The 18,899-nt window shown below is 47.7% G+C and overlaps 1 protein-coding gene across 2 annotated transcripts in view; it reads right to left on the bottom strand.

Annotated features, from left to right (window-relative positions):
- The window catches only part of SLC37A2 (solute carrier family 37 (glucose-6-phosphate transporter), member 2), a 62,307-nt gene extending 43,420 nt beyond the window's left edge, over positions 1 to 18,887 (bottom strand). For both annotated transcript variants that reach the window (XM_015425644.1, XM_015425645.1), the window contains exons 1-2: positions 18,581 to 18,887; positions 733 to 814 (exon numbers count right to left, since the gene is read on the bottom strand). In XM_015425644.1, the coding sequence (XP_015281130.1) occupies positions 733 to 814; positions 18,581 to 18,639 (141 nt within the window). In that variant the 5' untranslated portion in view covers positions 18,640 to 18,887. The remainder of the gene's footprint in view (positions 1 to 732; positions 815 to 18,580) is intronic.
- Between the last annotated feature and the right edge of the window lie 12 nt (positions 18,888 to 18,899).

Raw genomic sequence — 18,899 nt, 5'->3', positions numbered from 1 at the left:
CCCCCCCGGAAGGGATGGGGAGGATTTTGAAGATGCCTTTTGAAGATGCCCAAAAGGCTTTTGAAAATGCCTCCCCCCCCCTTTTGCTTCCCCTTCTGACATCTCTTCTGGTGATGTCAGGGGGCGTTGCATATGTTAATGGGCTATTATGCTAATATCCTAGTAGCTCATTAGCATACCATATGCTAATGAGCTCCTGCAGCTCTTTTTCTACGAAAAGACCCCTGCCTGGACCCATCCTAGGCTGGTATCGAATCCCTGCAAAGTAGGTGGTTGTGGTGGAGGATGCAAAGCACGGCATGTGGTCAGCAGTGGAGCTGAACTTCCCCCTCAGCCTCATGGAAGTGGACGGACCAAGGTCAGAAGAAGTTTCCTCCGACAAGAAGAAGAAGAAGAAGAAGAGATTGGATTTGTACCCCGCCCTTCACTTGGAGTCTCAGAGCGGCTTACAAACTCCTTTCCCTTCCCCTCCCCCCAACAGACACCCTGTGAGGTGGGTGGGGCTGAGAGAACTCTGACACAAGCTGCTCTTTTTCAAGGACAGCTGTGCCAGAGCTTGTGACTGACCCAAGGTCACATCAGCAGGTGCAAGTGGAGGAGTGGGGAATCAAACCCGGTTCTCCCAGATTAGAGTCCGCGCACTTAACCACTACACCAAACTGGCTCCGGGCCCCACCATGCTACCACTTGACACCAGCCTCAGCCACCCTTTCCCCATCTTATGCTACGTACCTTTACTATGCTGATCGGTTTCCGCGAGAGATGGTAGCTAGTATAGCACAGGAATGTCAACAGGAGAATTAATCCTCGATACCTGGAAAAAGGAAGGACAGAGGACACCTGAGGAACACGATGGCACAGTGTAGGTGGGGAACACTGAGCACCGAACAATCTCTCTGAAGGCGGTGGGTTCGAATTTTACAGAGTCCGGACTTTCAACTTGTGCTACGATGCATAACAACTTTATCAACTGACCCATCTGGTCTAGATCTCTCACTTTCACTACTGGAAATAGAAAACTCAAGAACTAACGGGGGTGTCGTTGTTTTTGTTTAGAATCAACATAATTCAGTTTATTACTAACATTTTTTTCAGGTTCCCAACCCAGTAATGCCTTACAACGTATTTATAGGAACAGTGAGCTAAACATTTAATACCTCCCCGTCTTGCATGGACCATTGTGAATTTAATGAAGTTAAGTGAATTCCCGTTTCTTAGAAAGGACAGCCAGTGTGGTGTAGTGGTTAGAGTATTGGACTGGGATCTGGGAAACTCAGGTTCAAATCCCCACTTGTATCATGGAAGCTCACTGGGTGACCTGGGGCCAGTCGCATATTCTCAGCCTAACCTACTTCACAGGGTTGTTGCGAGAATAAAGTGAAGGAGAGGAGAACAATGTAAGTTGCTTTGGGTTCCCTTGGGGACAAAGGCGAGATATAAATAAAGTAAAATAAATAAAATAGGGGGGAAATGGGGTGAATTTTAAAAATCTTTTAAAAATCTGTATCATTTAGGCACCATATTTCTCTCCAGCGGAAAGAACAAACTGCAAGGAAGTTAATTTGGTTATGTTACAGGTCACATACTTGATAACTGGTGTGCATCTGTGCCTACATTGCAAGATGTTAAGGGCACACTCTTGCTGATATTGAAAATGTGATCTCTACCAATTGTGAAGTTACACAGTCCAGTTGGGAAACTGACTGTGAATTAGAGCAATGTAAATGGGAGATTGTACTCAGTTCCCATTAATCTGGTTTATTCCAGAACTAACATTTAAAGTTCTAACTGGGTGACATCTTGTCCCCATGAAAGCACACAGATGTTTTAACAACTGTGAGAAAGGATGTCATAAAACCAGGAACCTTCATGCACATGTGGCAATTGTGTTCAATTACTAAAGCTTTCTGCAGTTGCTGAACTTGTAACTTACACCTGAAGCTATAGGTAACTTCACAGGACAATTGATACATAATGGAGCTCAACATAACACTATTTTTTGACAAAAGGAAAAACAGAAAGATTTTACTTTTGGACATAAGTCAAGCCATGTAATTGACAAATCTATGCCTTGTTTTGGGTTGCTCTTTGGTTTTGGAAACTCTGGGGTCTCCTGGGAGGAGCATCTGTGTCTTTCCATCAGTTCAGCAAATGAATCATGTTATGCATCAGCTGCACAAGGCAGTCATCGATGGACAGCTGCCAGAGTTGAAGAACCAATACACTGGAAAGGCCAAGCATACTTTCACTGTTATATCCCAGGATGGAGAAATATGGGCAATCATCTCACTACGACCTGTGAATTCATCAAATCAAAGTTTCTAAGAGCTTAGCCAAGGCCAGATCTCTTTTGGGGCTTCCTGGTATCTATTCAGAGTTTTTATAGATGGCCAATGCTTGAGTGATATTCCACTTGTTGAGAACATAGGAATGTAAGACAGATCACTGTCATCCAGAAATCCTTCTAGTCCAGAGTCCAGAATCCTGGTTTCCACAACAGTCAGACACATCTTTCTGGGCAAATGAAAAACAGGAAAGCGGCTAAGACTTTTTTAAACTGGGTGACAGCCCTAATATTTTGTTTAATGTGAACTGTTTTTTTTCCTCATCCCCAAGCCTTTAGGAAGTGGTATAAACTAGCCAACTAAACAGTTAAATGTAAAGTCAGTGAGAAGATGACAGATTTTAGCTCTGGACCTCAGAAAAGTTGTGTCATCAAGAAGTCTGCAGCTAGTTTCTAGTTCCTCTTTGGTTTGGGAAATTCTGGGTCTGCTGGAAGGAGCATCAGCATCATTCTGTTAGTCCAAGCAAAATGAACCATGTTATGAATCAGAATGTTTCCAGCATCACAAGGGGAAATTAAAACACAGGAACATAGCTATACTCAGCCTGCTGTGCTCAGTAGATGCAACAGAGTCACTCATTCCACCCTTCAAGAAAACAGAGATCTTGCCACCTTGCAAGACCTAGTTTTTCCAGTGCTATAAAGGAGGCACTGCAGTCTTTAAAGGCAATACTTGGGCAAGTTACCAAAAGACATGCAAAAATCCATGTGTGTGCTTTGTGCAAGGGCAATATTTCTTTCCTTCACTGGATTTGTTTAGGTGGGGTTTTGTAAGCCCCAAGCTTGCAGAAAAATCTGAAATCTTAAAAACAAAAAACACATTAGGGGTTAACCCCCCCCTAAAATGACAGAAGCAGTGCCTGTAGCTTTAAGAAACAAATGCCCTCAGTGGCTGTTGCTAGGAAACCACAACAATATTGTCACCCTTCAAGCATTGGTTTCTGCCAGTAAAAGGCAAGGGAAAGGGCTAGAGACCTTTCCAGGGGGGGGGGGTTTCACCTTTGAGGGAGGACACATCGGGCTAGGCCTGGCATCAACCACAGGTAACTTGATACAACATGATTGCATGACACCCAGGACTAGCTGCTTGCTACTGTTCAACAGCAGCCATCCCACAAAAACCAGTCCAGTGTAGTGGTTAGAATTTCAGGCTAGGATCTGGAGGACTTAGGGTGAAATTCCCACTCTGCCATGGAAGCTCACTGGGTAACCTTGGGGCAGTAACACACTCTCAGCCTAACCTACATCATGGGGGGGGGGTAGATAAAATGGAGGCGAGGCAAATGATGTAAGCTGCTTTGGCTCCCCATTGTGGAGAAAGAAAGGCATAAAGTAAATAATTAAATATAGCTGAAGATAGGGGGGCAGATAAAAAGTAGGTTTGTTGATAGGTGGGAAGGAGAGAAGGAAGCAGGGAAAGGAGAGGAAAGAAGTTTTGTCAGGAGGAGGGAAAGAGCGTGAGTAAACAGTGTGAGGAGGAGTTACAGGAGACAGGTCCCGGTCACACGGGCCGTAAAATGCGGGGGGGGGGAGCGTGGCAGTTTGGCCTGGAGCAAAATAACACGCGGCCACCCAATCACACATCCCGTCGAGGTTCCGTGGGTAGGGGCGAGGTGGCAATCACACGATGATCCTGCAGCACGGCAAAGAAGCGGCGCGGTACGATCTCACCAATGGCATGCGCGATTCTGCGGAGCAACGGAACTTTCACTTTCCTCTTCATGCGCATGCACCGTTGGGTGCTCGTGCACATCCTGTGGAGACTTGGGGGGAAAAAACCTGTTTGCGACGGGACATGGGCGGGCGCCGGATGCCATGGACTACCACCGGAAACGCGATCAGACGCCAGCCCTTGCCCCACGGTTTCCGGAAACTAGTACCTCGGAAGTACTAGTTTTTAACTCCGCATCTTTGGTGGGAAGCCTCGGGTTCGCCATGGGAGCTCTACGCTTCCCAGATATTGCGGTGTGATCGCGCCCGGAAAATCCGCCTATCATTCGTCTCAGTAGCGTGGCTAATGCTCCGTGTGACCGCAGCCAAAGTGAGGTATGCTACCCAAGTCCTTGCAGGTAACCCACTGTGCAATTGAGTCCAGCTGCCAGCAATGTACAAATGGGTCCAGTGGCCGATAGTGTGCAACTTGGCCAAAACTGGGGAGGGACAGAGTGAACACTGAAGACAATGGGGCAGAAAAGGGTAGGTTGGATGATTAATGGGAAGGAGAGAAGCAGGAAAAGTGGAGAGGCTACGAGGTCTTTCAAGGAAGAGAAGCAGGAAATAGTGAGGGGAGGAGAAAATGAAATGTTTGCAGGCCTAGGTTTGCCAGGACCCCTCGTCACTCCGATGGGGGGATGGGGGGGGCGTTCCGGGGTGGGTAGGGACACCCTCAAGCCCTGCCCCCAAGAGCAACCACCCACCCGGTCACCCCTCTCCCTCCCCTCCTGCCAGATTTAAAGGGCTTCAGCTGATCAGCCACAGGCCCCACCCCACATCCAAAAAGACTCTTTAAAGGCCCTTTTTGCAAGCCCAGCATGCAGCCAGCAACCGCCCCTCTCCCTCCCTACTGCTTGATTTAAAGGGTCCTCCAGCTGACCAGCAGGCCAAATGGTGCCCGACTCCCTGCCAATCAGCTGAAGCCCTTTAAGGGAAGGGAGATGGGTGGCCAGACAGGTGGCCGCTCTTCTGGGCAGGGCTTGGGGTAGGGCTTCCCCCACTGGCCAGGTGGCTGGCCGTGGACTGGAGACCCAAAAAGCAGGGGAACCCCCACCCAGACCTGGGGGCTGGCAACCCTATGCGGGCCCACACTTGTAACTGTCGAATTCCCATCCATGCTACTGTTCAAGGCCTATCCTAGAAACAATTCCATTATGGGTCCCTGTCAAAGATGAGGATGAGTGGCATTAGGAGACTGCGCCAAGCATCTGTTGAACTAACACTCAATCAGGATGCTTTCCGCTAACCCCTGGGGCCCCTTGATCCTGCAGTTTTTCCTCCACGATACGTCTGCCTGGTTGCCAGCCCCATTTGTGTGGGGCAAGGATTTATTTGCCAGGGAACACTTGACTGTCCACCACAGAACCCCTAGGTGTTGCAAGGGATTCTGGGAAGTGGCCTAAGGTATGCCATTCAGAGCAGGGGAGTTCAGCTGGGTCTTCCCATTGCTCTGTGTGAACTGAGAAAGTACTATACAGCACAACACTCCTCTGAAACTGGGCCTTCCAGGTGAAGACTGGAGGTGGTGAGAACATTCACATCCTGAGACGCTTATGTGCCACCTCCATCTGCCACCAATGTCTTCTCAATGAGTAACAATAACAAACTCCCAAGGAACACATCTAGGAACCACCTCTCTAAATCAGATGGAGATTTTTAGATGCTTTCCTTAAATTTTGGCTGCCCCTAATTTATACAGTACCCTGACTTGGATGGCCCAGGTATGCCCAATCCTGTCAGATCTTGGAAGCTAAGCAGGGTCAGCTCTGGTTAGTATTTGGATGGGAGACCATCAAGGAAGTCCAGGCAGAGGCAGGCAATGGCAAACGAACTCTGAATCTCTCTTGCCTTGAAAACTCTACAAGGTCGCCATAAGTCAGCTGTAACTTGATGACACTCTAGACACAATTTATACAGCCGCTACACCACGTGATTCAAAATGGCAAAGTATGAACAAAGGTTCTTTATGCTTGCAAACACCAAATTGCTGGACTGCAGCGTGCTTTGCTACGGCATTAAGACTAGAGTAGCATATTTTTCAGGAAACAACTAGGCAGTTTCTGTTTTTCATTATCAGTTCATTTCACTTCTGCTTTCAAGCCAAATAGGAATCCTAGAGCACAGAAATCCTAGACAGAGAAAGAAAAACAGCATTTTTGACTACATGTGTTGGTGCACTATTCAGTGGTCCTTGGTCAACTGGATTTTATGGAGGTGTACACATGGGTATTAATGTGTATTGTCAGGTTCGTGGCACTTTATTCACCCATGATTTTGGGCTACTTAATGTATGAAATGTTCACTGCACTGGGGACCCTAAGCTAGATGGAAAGATGGCATACAAATGTTTTTAAAAGAGGAGTTGCCAACCTTTTTGAGCCTGTGGGCACTTTCGCAAGTCTGATATATTGTGGTGGGCGCAGCCACCAAAATGGCAGGAGCAATAGATAAGTAAACCCAGCTAGAAAATGTCTGCTGCTGCTTACCTTTAGCTGCACGGTGAAGGTTCTTGTGCTGTGGGGTGGCTGCTGTTGCCGAAGCAACATATTTAAAAATCTGCACAGCTGATCCAATCTCCAGTGCTCAGTCATAAGTATTGCTGGGCAAAAGCCCTATCTGGCCTTTCCCACTTTCTAACAATACTTGGTGGGCAACAGGAAAGATGACTCTGATACAACTATCTCTGCTGAAAAGTGAATAGAATTGAAATGACTGAAATAGGGAGTGAAATGATGGCTCTTTCCCCTCTTATATGGGTTGCTATTATCTTAGTAGTATTAAGAGTTAATGTTAATGAATGAATCTAAAATCAAAGTGGGAATTGGGTGAAGACAGAATTGATTTGTAATTATGGAAGTACTACACATAAAGTGGTTTAATATCTGGAATGTAATTCATACAGGAAGATAATTGAAAATTTAAAAAATAATAATAACAGAATAAATTTTGATAACTCTGTAGAGAGACATGAAATACACAATCGGTAAAGGATTGCTATGTACATGTTAAATGTTATTTCCAACTGGTGGTGTTTGCTTCTCTGGGATGTGACAATAATGTACTAATATCTTGTTATTTCTTGTTCTTTTGGAAAATTAATAAAAAGATCATAAAGAAAGAAAGATGCCAGCAGCTGTCATGGCACCCACTGGCACTATGTTGCAGACCCCTGTTTTAAATAAATAAAATATGGACGACGTTCTCCAGATCTGGGGTAAGCAGCAGATCCACCTGCATGCTCTTACTGACCCTACAGACAAGAAAGTCAGTCCTGGAGCATCCCTATGCTGGTCTCTTGGCCTCTGTCTCTCATTTCAGCTCACTGGCTGCATTTCAGTAGCAGTTCATTAATAAGGGGGCAGGGTCCTTGTGCACGTGGTCCTTGGCATCTCTAGTTAAGTAGCCCTGGCAGCAGGGTGCCTATTTTTTCAGAGGCATTAGAAGCAAGAAGCAGAGTTATGGCTGAAGTTGGGCTTGTGAAAAGTCTTCGTCCTCTCACTCCCGTGATCAGGGCACCAACCTCATCCGGAGCACAAGAAGTGAGAAGTAGCGTTTTGCCTTGTCTCATCTGAACGTGTCTTCCTTCTGTCCAACAGAAGGTCTGCTTTAAGAGATATTCTGTCCCAGTCTCGTAACCTGGCTTGTACTTTCCCCATCCCCACACAACTACAATAGCTCTCACATGGCATTTGTTTTTCTGTTAATGTGTTAGCTCACTTTTCATAACACGGACATGAGCAATATGAAAGGGGCAGAGAGAGAGAGAGAGAGACAGAGACAGACAGACAGAGATCTGCTGGAAGCTGCCTTGGAAATGAGCTAGCTACACCCAAGAGACTATCGATAACTTGGGATTAAGGGAGTGTGATAAGTGGGTGAATGCATAACCAAAGGGTCACAGACGGTGTTAGGTAAAGGTCAGTAACACAGAAGCATTCTGAAGAAGCAACAGTTCCACTCCATTCTGTGCTAGCCGGACCTCATCTGGAGTACCGCATCCAGTTCTGGGTGCCATAATTCGGAATGGACAAATCAGATCAGAACAGGACAAGAAAGATGGTTGGTAAGAACATAAGAGAAGCCATGTTGGATCAGGCCAATGGCGCATCCAGGCAAAGACTCTGTGTCACACAGTTTTTTATAGGTGAGGGGAGTGGGCCAAAACCCAGGTGTCATTAGGAGGTCCACCAGAAGGGCCAGAACTCCAGAAGCTCTCCCACTGTGCCCCCCACAAGCACCAAGTAAACAGAACATCACTGCCCCAGACGTAGTGCTCCACCTTGTAGCTAATAGCCACTGATGGATCTCCATTCCATATTTTTATCCAATCCCCTCTTGAAGCTTTCTATGCTTGTAGCTGCCACCACTTCCTGCAGCAGTGGATTCCATGTGTTAATTACTCTTTGGGTGAAGTACTTCCTTCTGTTCTACGCCTACTGCTCATTAACTTCATTGAGTGCCTACAAGTTCTTGTATTGTGAGAAAGGGAGAAAAATACTTCTTTCTTGACCTTTTCTATCCCATGCATAATTTTGTAAACCTCTATCATCATGTCATCCCTCAATCATCGTTTCTCCAAGCTAAAAAGCCCTAGCCTCTTTCATCTTTCTTCATAGGGAAGGTGTTCCCATCCCCTTATTCATTTTAGTTGCCCTTTTCTGCACATCTTCCAATGCTATAATATCTTTTTGAGGTACAGTGACCAGAACTGTACACAGTATTCCAAATGAGGCCGCACCATAGATTTATACAGGGCCCAGGGTATTATGATCAGTGTTCACTCTAAGATGAGTTAGTGTGAGCTAGCTCACAGTTCTTTATCCTCCAGCTCACACATTTTTGTCTTAGCTCAGGAAGGATGGCTCCAGAGCAAACTAACTTATGCAGTAGCCAAATCGCTCACTCACAGCTTTAATGCCAGTAGCTCACAAAGTAGTATTTTTGCTCACAAGACTCCACAGTTTAGAGGGAGCATTGATTATGATACTGGCTGATTTAGTGTTCTGGAAAACAAAGTTCTATGAGGAAAGGGGGAAGGAACTGAGGCTTAAAGTGGCAAAGAGAAGACCGATAGGAGATATAATCACACTCTTCAAATACCAGGAAGGCTGTCCCAGAGAACAAGACAAGGACCTGTTCTCCTCTGATGAGTCGGAGGAGCAAGATGGGATCTAATTACAGGAGGGGAGATTGCAGCTAAACATTAGGAGAAACTTTGTAATGAAAAGAACAGTTCATCAAAGGAATCAATTACCCAGATGTGGGACCAAGCAGTGGGTTGCAATTCTCTCATGGACGGGTCGTGAAGCCAGGAGCAAAAAGGAAGAACGGGTTGAGTTGGGAGAAGTTCTGGGAGGCTCCATGGCAAATTTGGGCTTGCCTCTGCACAAGGTGCTAAACGGCCATGTTGGTCAGAAATGCTATCTAGTTCTAAATACTACATTAAAAAAAAAATAAAAACTGAAACTTGTTCATTATTAACTGATGTAAGATTCCTGCACTTGAAGCTACAGAAGAGAAAGTGGTGGGAGGTTACTTTAAAGGTGAGTCCCAGATAGGGTTGTCAACCTCCAGGTGGCACCTGGAGATCTCCAACTACTACAGCTAATCACTGGATGACCAAGTTCAGTTCCCCTGGAGAAAACAGCTGCTCTTGAGGGTGGACTCTATGGCATTAGACCCTGAGGATGTCCCTCCCTTCTCCAAACCGCGCTCTCCCCAGGCTCCACCCCCCAAAATCTCCAGTTATTTCCCAACCCAGAGCTGGTAACCCTAGTCCCAGACTGTAAAAAAATAAGAAACCCAGATGACCAGACCTCCTAAGCCAGAAAGCACTACACCGAGGTGGACCTGCCCAGTGTCTCTCTCTCACTCCCCATACCTATTAAAAACTGCAAGAGCCCCCACACCCCTCCTTCAGACAGCTCACCCTATAAAAGTAAAGGTAAAGGTTCCCTTGCTCGAAAGCCAATCGAGTCCGACTCTAGGGTTGCGGTGCTCATCTCCGTTTCAAAGCCGAAGAGCCAGCGCTGTCCGAAGACGTTTCCGTGGTCATGTGGCGGGCATGACTAAACACCAAGGCGCACGGAACGCTGTTCCCTTCCCACCGAAGTGGCACCTATTTATCTACTTGCAATTTCTTGCTTTCGAACTGCTAGGTTGGCAGGAGCTGGAACTAGAGACGGGAGCTCACTCCGTCATGCGGCACACTCGGGTCTCGAACTGCTGAACTACCAACCTTCCACAGCCTGCAGTTCAGCGTCTTAACCACTTGAGCCACCGCAGCTCCTTCACCCTATAAACAGATCCATAATAAGCTGTAGGTGAACGATTATAATTAGGCTTTCCTTCCTTTACGTGGGTCAGTGGGTTAATTAGCAAAGACTGGGTGTGATTCTGCCACAGCCAGGGATAATTTAAGAAGACAAAAGAGAGCCTGGAAATGAAGAATAAAACCTGCTCTTGGCCCCGGAATGAGAAAATGGACGAGGAGCCAAGAGTCACTCACTGCAAAGGGAAGGTTCCCGGTGGAGAAAATCTGACAAGCTGAGACTGATGTCATAAATGTGACATGTTGAACTTTGTTTGTGTACTTCTAAGTTCATTCACTATTTATCACACTCTAGGTACATAGCACCCTGAACTGGATGGCCCAGGGTAACCCGATCTCTTCAGATCTTGGAAACTAAGCAGGGTCAGCCCTGGTTAATACTTGGATGGGAGATGTTCCCTCTAAGCTGTATAGTCTTGTGAGCCAAAATTCAACTTTGTGAGCTACTGGCATTAAAGTTGTGAGCAAGCAACTTGGCTACTGCATGAATCAGTTTGCTCTGGAGCCATCCGTCCTGAGCTAAGACAAAAATGTATGAGCCGGAGGCTAAAAAACTGTGAGCTGGCTCACACCAACTCAGCTTAGAGGGAACACTGGAGACCACTAAGGGAAGTCCAGGGTCCCCTACACAGAGCCACACAATGGCAACCCATGTCTGTCTCTTGTCTTGAAAACCCTAAGAGGTTGCCGTAAATTGTCTGCCACATGACAGCCCATCCCATTCCAGCTCCTTCTCAGCAGCAGGTAAGAAAATCGGCTGTCCTGGAAAATGGCTTTTAGCTGTGCTGTTTCTAAAGTAAAACAGGGTTGCCCAGATGCCAGAGATCAGTTTCCCCTGAAGAAGACCGCTGCTTTGGAGAGTGGACCGTATGGCATTATACCTTACCACTCCTGCCCCTCCTCGAACCCTGCCCTCTTCGGGCTCTACCCCCAGATCTCAAGGACCTTCCCAACCTGGAGTTGGTGATCCTACGCGAGGAAATATTGTTTGTCCAGGAAGGAGTGACATCATCATTTATTCCTGAGGCTCCCCCAGCTTTCCCCCAGTCCTCTTTCTGGAGAAAAACATCCTGCTGGGCTGAGGCACACCAGGAATTACAGAAACAATTCCGTGCCAGATAGAGCTATCTTTGAAGCCAGCAAGCCAGCCCTGCAGCCAGTACCTAGAGCTGGCAACCCTAGTCCCAGATTGTAAAACACTCGCTTGGTGATGGTCTCCCATGGTCTGGCTGAGCCACAATGTCAGAGGAATATCAGGCATGATGAGCCTTGGAAGTTCTGCACAGAATCAGGCCTAATTTTAGATGCAGCAGAAATAGAGCCCTGTAAGCCAATTCGTGCTGGGAAAGGAACCCACAGAGACACCCTAAAGCAGTGATGGCGAACCTTTTAGAGACCGAGTGCCCAAACTGCGACCCAAAACCCACTTATTTATCGCAAAGTGCCAACACGGCCATTTAACCTGAATACTGAGGTTTTACTTTAGAAAAAACAACTCATACATTAACTTAAGATGATCCAAACAAAGTAAGGAAAGCAATCCCAAATGCTTTCATTTACTTAAAATTATTTGGCAGAGAATTTGACACTTTAATGATGGTCTGGGCCTGGCTGGGGCGATGGCACGCATGCCCACAGAGAGGGCTCTGAGTGCCACCTCTGGCACCCGTGCCAGAGTTTCGCCACCACTGCCCTAAAGCGTGATCAGAAGACAGTCAGAGTCAGGGGTATTAATCCAACTCAAGGGATGAAGCACAGAGAGAACCAAAGAACGGACAATCCACCGCTTTCAGTCTGGTGCCGCCCCAGGGGGCACGAGATGGCCCTAGACTGGGAATGGAGCAGCACAAAACCGCAGGAATAATCAGATACCGGAACCCAAAGCAATGCTTCCAATGCCTTCCAAGGTTTCAAAATCAGGAGGTGTGGTGAATAAGGAAGACGGCAAGCACCGATTGCCCAGGAATGAGCTTCCCAGTCACATGCCCCGAGGGAGCTGGATGCACAGAACAAGAATGCAGAGGACAGGAAGGGAGGCTGCTTGGCAAAGAAAATGCAGTTCACATTGCAGATAACCTGTTCAAGAGAGAGCCAGCGTGGTGTAGTATGTCAGGCAAGAACCCCCATTTTGCCATGAACTACGGCTGATGACTCTTTGTTCCCTGAATGCCTCCCTTCTTAAAAGTCCTGCACTTGTGACGCTGCCTTGCCCTATGCAGACACCTCGCGTGGGCACTCACAGCACGGGGAAGGAGACTGGGAATGAGTGTGCTGGTCCCACTCCCTGCCTCCACATGATTGGTGAGACGTATGCATGGGGGGGGGGGAACAATAACAAAGGGCACAGCAATCAAGACAAGATCAACATACAGTGAATTGCTGCAGTAGTTCATACAGTTGAATAAATAAAGATAATACTGCTGTTAAGCTTCCATGCCGTTTTAAATTCTTGTTTTTTCAGCAGGTAGACATCATCGAGACACTGAAGTGCCGTCAAGATGACCAGATGAACGGACGAACTTCTCGAGTTTTACCGTTCGTTTCGAGGCATATCTTTATCAAACTGATCTCAATTTCCCAGTATTCTTTTTACAGTCCAATCCACCAAAAAGGTATTCATAAACTCAGAATGGCTTCCCACAGCTCTTTTGCTAACAATTGTTTCCTTGCTACGGACAACACGTCTTGAAAGCATAGAGGAAGTGCCCGCACATACACCCCCTCCCCATGATCAGCAATGTTACAAAACCAGAGGTCATTTCGGGGGGGAACGCGGGGGAACACAGTTCCCCCCGGGTGAGGTGCAGGGGGCGGGGCACATGACGAAGCCCCGCCCCCTGCTTCCGGCCGCCCCGCTTCCAGCCCTCATTCAGCCAGGAGGAGGCAGGAGAAGAGGGAGGGTTAGTTGCTTCCTCCCCAACTCTCCCCACCCCTGCCTGCCTGGGGTCAGGGAGGGCCTTGGCGGGGCTTCCTCGCACTCCCGCTGACCTTGCAGGTCCACCGCCGGGCCCATGATGTCAGTGGGTGTGGCATATGCTAATGAGTTATGCTAATGAGTTCCCCTAGCTCTTTTTCTACGAAATGACCCCTGTACAAAACTAGCTTCACTGATCATGGGGAGGTGGTTGTATGTGCAGGGACTTCTTCCAGTGTGAAGGCGGAACTACCACACTCATGCCTCCTCTCCCTCCCCGCAAGGTGAGGGGACATGAGGTCAGGATGTCTGCAAAGGGCTACTGATTCAGACTGTTGGTCTGTCAAGGGCAGTATTATCAGCAGCTCTCCAGGGTCTTTCACATCGACTGCTACCTGACCTTTATTAACTGGAGATGCTGGGGACTGAACCTGGGACTTTCTGCATGCAAAGCAGATGCTCTACCACTGAGCCATGGGCCCTCCCCTAAATGTGACGGGTATGCGAGAAGGTTATCCAGCTCAGCGGGTCCTTTCCAATCTGCCAGAGGCCAATAACCAACCCCCTCGACCTCTACAAAGACTGTCTCTGCTGTAAGAAACATATATGGACCTTGCTGTCAGAGTGTAAGGGGAATGTGGCCAATGAGGATTTGCAAGAATTAACACGGGTAGCAGAGACATACATATATAGCTGCGCATAATTTTATTTTTAACTACCTCCCACACGGAAGATCACACCAAATGGCTAGTTTTAAAAATAAGGTACTGAGGATGAATCATCCCTGAATAAATGTTCGTTAAAGAAGAAGAAGAGATTGGATTTATACCCTGCCCTTCACTACCCGAAGGAGTCTCAGAGTGGCTTACAATCTCCTTTCCCTTCCCATCCCCACAACAGATATCTGTGAGGTAGGTGGGGCTGAGAGAACTGCTCTGAGAGAACAGCTATGAAAGAACTTGTAATTGGCCCAAGGTCACACCAGTAGCTGCATGTGGAGGAGTGGGGAAACAAACCAGTTCTCCCTGATTAGAGTCTGCGCTCCTAACCACTACCCTAAACTAGCTCTCTACTTGTAGGCATCCAGCCATTTACTAACTTGGTTTCTTCACATTCCTTGCATTCTGTCCTGCTTCGGCATGGCAGAGTATTGAACTCAGTCCACAGAAAGCTGGGTTCAAATCTCTACTCTGCTAGGAAGCTTACTGGATAGCCCTGCATCCAGTTCCCCCCTCATTTTTTCAGCTTGATTTACCTTGCAGAGATCTCATGAGGATAGAACTGAAGTATGGAGCCATATACATAACTCTACGCTCCCTAGAGGAAAGGTGAGATTTTTTTTAAAAAAACCAAATATTCTTTTTTTAAAAAATCAAATATTCTCAGCCAAGTTCCCCTTCTCTCAGGGAAACAGGCACTGCTAGCTTCCTGATATAAATAAGCAGGAGCTGGCTTGGAAGACAAGAATCAGTGACTGCAGAAGGACAGTCCAAAGGTTTGGTGACTGGAACAAGGGCAATTTGATGACCTGCAGATGTATTATGAACTGATTCCCCTGCACACCATGGCGTTTTGAGTTGATATGCAAGTTCTGTCTACTTAAGCTCTGATGGATTCTGCACTCTTGGGGGAGATGAATGTGTAGATGTGAACCAGCCGTAAACTGCTTTCTTGCAAGATCTGATGTGAACTACTTGCTAAATGCTCTGTCTGTATCTATATAAGGTAAAGGTAAAGGTTCCCTTGCTCGAAAGCCAGTCGAGTCCGACTCTAGGGTTGCCGTCCTCATCTCCATTTCAAAGCTGAAGAGCCAGCACTGTCCGAAGACGTTTCCGTGGTCATGTGGCCGGCATGACTAAACACCAAAGCGCACGGAACGCTGTTACCTTCCCACCGAAGTGGTCCCTATTTATCTACTTGCAATTTCTTGCTTTCGAACTGCTAGGTTGGCAGGAGCTGGAACTAGAGACGGGAGCTCACTCCATCATGCGGCAACTCGGGTCTCAAACTGCTGAACTACTGACCTTCCACAGCCTGCAGTTCAGCATCTTAACCACTTGAGCCACCGCAGCTCCTCCTGTATCTATATATGCGCAGGTTAATCTTTTATATAAATAGCATTCTGGAGAGATGATCAGATCATCTTGTCAGGCAAGGCAGGGTATAAATACAAATAATAAATAAATAAATATTATAGCATTCAAAAACAGAGGGAGGGAACTCTTTTGAATACTCAATTATCTGGATATCCAGCCTCTGAAACTAGATGAGATTTCTACCAAGACTCACTGCAATTGCTTACCACAGAAAGCAGGCTAATTATTGCGGTCAGGAGCAATTAAACTGAGATTAGATATCTTCCTTAAGGAAGATGCAATGTCCTTTCCGGGTTGTTACAAAAGCCAAACTCAATAAACACAGTCGCCTTTTCAGAGTCTAAGACACTCCAGCCAGAAATGCAATTTTCTTGCGCCACCTGGTTAACTGCCTCTGAACATGGAAGTTCCCTTTAGTTACCATGGCTAGTAGCCACTGATAGACTTAGCCTCCATGCATCTGTCTATAAGAACATGAAAACAGCTCTTCATCCATCTCGTATAAATGAAACCTCTCTTCCTGTCTAAGTTGACTGTTCCCCTTGGAAGGTGCTGGACAGCAGACTGAACAGTTGCTGGACAGCATGCTGAACATGACCTCCCTCTCCACCTCCTGGTCCACTTAACCCCTGATCTTTGTTAGGAGATGAGGGCTCCAGGCTAAGTCTATTTCCCCTCTGCAGATGAATGCCTCCACACCAAGTTATGTCAGCCTATCACATCTTTGAAGATTGTCCCAATGATGTTAAGAACTCCTTTGGGTCTGGAATTTACCACCCGTGAAGCCCTTTTCATTTCATTTCATTTCATTTATTAGATTTATATCCCGCCCTCCCCCGTAGGGCTCAGGGCGGCTTACATAGTAAAAGATCTTACCATAGTAAAACATCAATTTAAATTACATTTAAAACAAGTTATACAGTTTAAAAACAATAAATACAATACATTAAAGTGCTCAACAATCTCAAAGCCTCGGGAGATGTCGACCGCATCCACTTCCAACACCCTGGTAGGCATTCCGTGTCCTTAATATTGGGTGTCAATTCCGGTGTTTCTTCATTCCATCCTAGGGCCCTTCCCCCCCCCAATGATGGTAATAGCAGGGGGGGTGGCGGCGGCCCCTAATCGAAAGCCTGGTGGAAGAGCTCCGTCTTGCAGGCCCTGCGGAACTGTACCAGATCCCGCAGGGCCCTGATCTCCTCAGGGAGCTCGTTCCACCAGGTGGGGGCCGCCACCAAAAAAGCCCTAGCCCTCGTGACGGCCTATTTAGCATCTTTGGGGCCCGGCACAGTCAATACGTTTCGGGGCCCAGACCGTAGTGCTCTTGGGGGAACATTTTCAGACATCAGAATCACACACAATGGACACCCACCACCCCCATGCATAAGAGAAGCAGACACCTCTCAACTGGGATCCTCCCAAAACACACAGTCACCATGTTGTGTGAAGGGGGCCAACACGCATATTTCCCATGTGTGTACAGCCTGCTTGTGTGAATGCAAACCCTGAAGAGGAGAGAGATCTTCGAGTCAGAGACCAGGGTCATGGTAGAAAATACTGAAGATGTTGACTCCGTATGCAACCGCAATTACAAAAGGCAAACGCTGTGCAGGGGATTATTAGGAAAGGGACTGAAAACAGTTCAGCCTGCATCATAGCGGTGTGGCCTCATTTGGAATACTGTGTACAGTTCTGGTCACTGCACCTCAAAAAAGATATTATAGCACTGGAAAAAGTGCAGAAAAGGGCAGCTAAAATGATTAAGAGGATGGAACACCTTCCCTATGAAGAAAGGTTAAAGAGGTTAGGACTCTTTAGCTTGGAGAAACGACGACTGAGGGGTGACATGATTGAGGTTTAGAAAATTACGCACGGGATAGAGAAGATAAAGAAGTACTTTTCTCCCTTTCTCACAATACAAGAACTCATAGGCACTCAATGAAATTAGTGAGCAGTCGGGTTAGAACAGATAAAAGGAAGTACTTCTTCACCCAAAGAGTGATTAACATGTGGAATTCACTGCTACAGGAAGTGGTGGCAGCTACAAGCATAGACAGAGGGTAGATTCAGGTGGGGTAGCCGTGTTGGTCTGAAGCAGCAGAACAAAGTCTGAGTCCAGTGGGGCACCTTTAAGACCAACAAAGTTTTATTCACGGTATAAGCGTTTGTGTGTACGCACGCTTCTTCAGATACAATGAAATGGGAATTACCAGCCCATACATATAGGTAGAGGCTGAGAACAGTAAATTAACATACAGCGTAATGAAGATGTTTAACAGATTCAAGGACCAAACAGGAATGACATGCTTATTTTATACGGCTACCATTTGTTTGGGTTTAACTCTGGGTGGAAACATAGTGAAGGAAATAAGTCTGTCAAAATTGGAGACTGATGGGCAGGTGTATCCTTAATTGTGTAATGCTGAGAGTAATTAACTGAGACCTTGCCATTACGCTCCATCCTTCTCTTCTCGAGCATGGAGACAACCTTACAGCATCTGCTTCTTTGAAGTGAGGCGATTGGCTGTGTAGACTTATCTCCTCTAGCCCCAGACCATAGAAATACATTCCAATCTCCCCTTCCAAATTACATGACATCCTACTATTCTAATATATTATTACAAATAAGAACTAAAATAAAACAAAGAGGACGTATGGCCCTTCTGGGGGATTGGTGATGTAAGAGCCCTACAGGAATCTCAATGGTTTTTTCCCCCCCCCCCCCACCCAGCCGCCCCCCCTGCCAAAAGAAAAAACAAAAACCCTTTCAGAACATTGGTGTCAGAATCGGTTCTGGCTGGGAAGCATCTCTGCATCGTCCCCGCCGAGAAGGGCGCTTTGTTCGCCCGAGGTCAGCGTGCCTCTTTGTTACAGCGAAACGACACAGAACAAAAAAGACTGGGATGCCGGATTCTCGCGCGGCGGGAGGCAAGCCCAGCCAGCGTGGCAGCCCGGTCTGCAGGGGCGCCTTCCCGGTCAGATCCTACCCCCAACCGGCGCCCCCGCGCCCATCGCAGCCCTGACCTCCGCGTCTCTCTCCTCTCCCACCCGCACCCCCCTTTACCCTCGTGGACGGCGCCCCTCGCCTCCTCCCTGAATCCCCCAAAGCCTCCGGTCCCCGGCCATCCCGCCGCAGCGAACAGGGCCGATCCAAACCAAGCCAGCCCCGGGCGCATCCTTACCAGCTGTCCCTCGGGAAAGAGCGGATGAAGCGGATCCCGGGAGCGGGGATGGATCGCATGGTGCCAGGCCGGCCTTGGGCAGGAGCAGCGCCGAGCAGAGGCTAAGCAGGAGGCGGCGGAGGCTGGTCGCCGAGAAGGAAAGCGGGCGGGCAGGGGGACCGGGGAGGCGGGGGCGATCAGGCCGCCGGGCTCCGCTTTGTTCCCGGGATGGCGGTGGGGAGCTGGAGCTGCTCCGGACTCGGCCCCGGCCGGCATTTAAATGCGCCCCTGGAGCCCGGCTGTTGGGCACATGCCGGTGATTCGAGCCGGCTCCCCGCCC

This window comes from Gekko japonicus, unplaced genomic scaffold (genome assembly GCF_001447785.1).
Source record: "Gekko japonicus isolate JY-2015 unplaced genomic scaffold, Gekko_japonicus_V1.1 scaffold1032, whole genome shotgun sequence".
Taxonomy (NCBI): domain Eukaryota; kingdom Metazoa; phylum Chordata; class Lepidosauria; order Squamata; family Gekkonidae; genus Gekko; species Gekko japonicus.
Note: the sequence above shows the minus strand (reverse complement) of the source record. Positions and strands in the feature narration are given on the sequence as shown.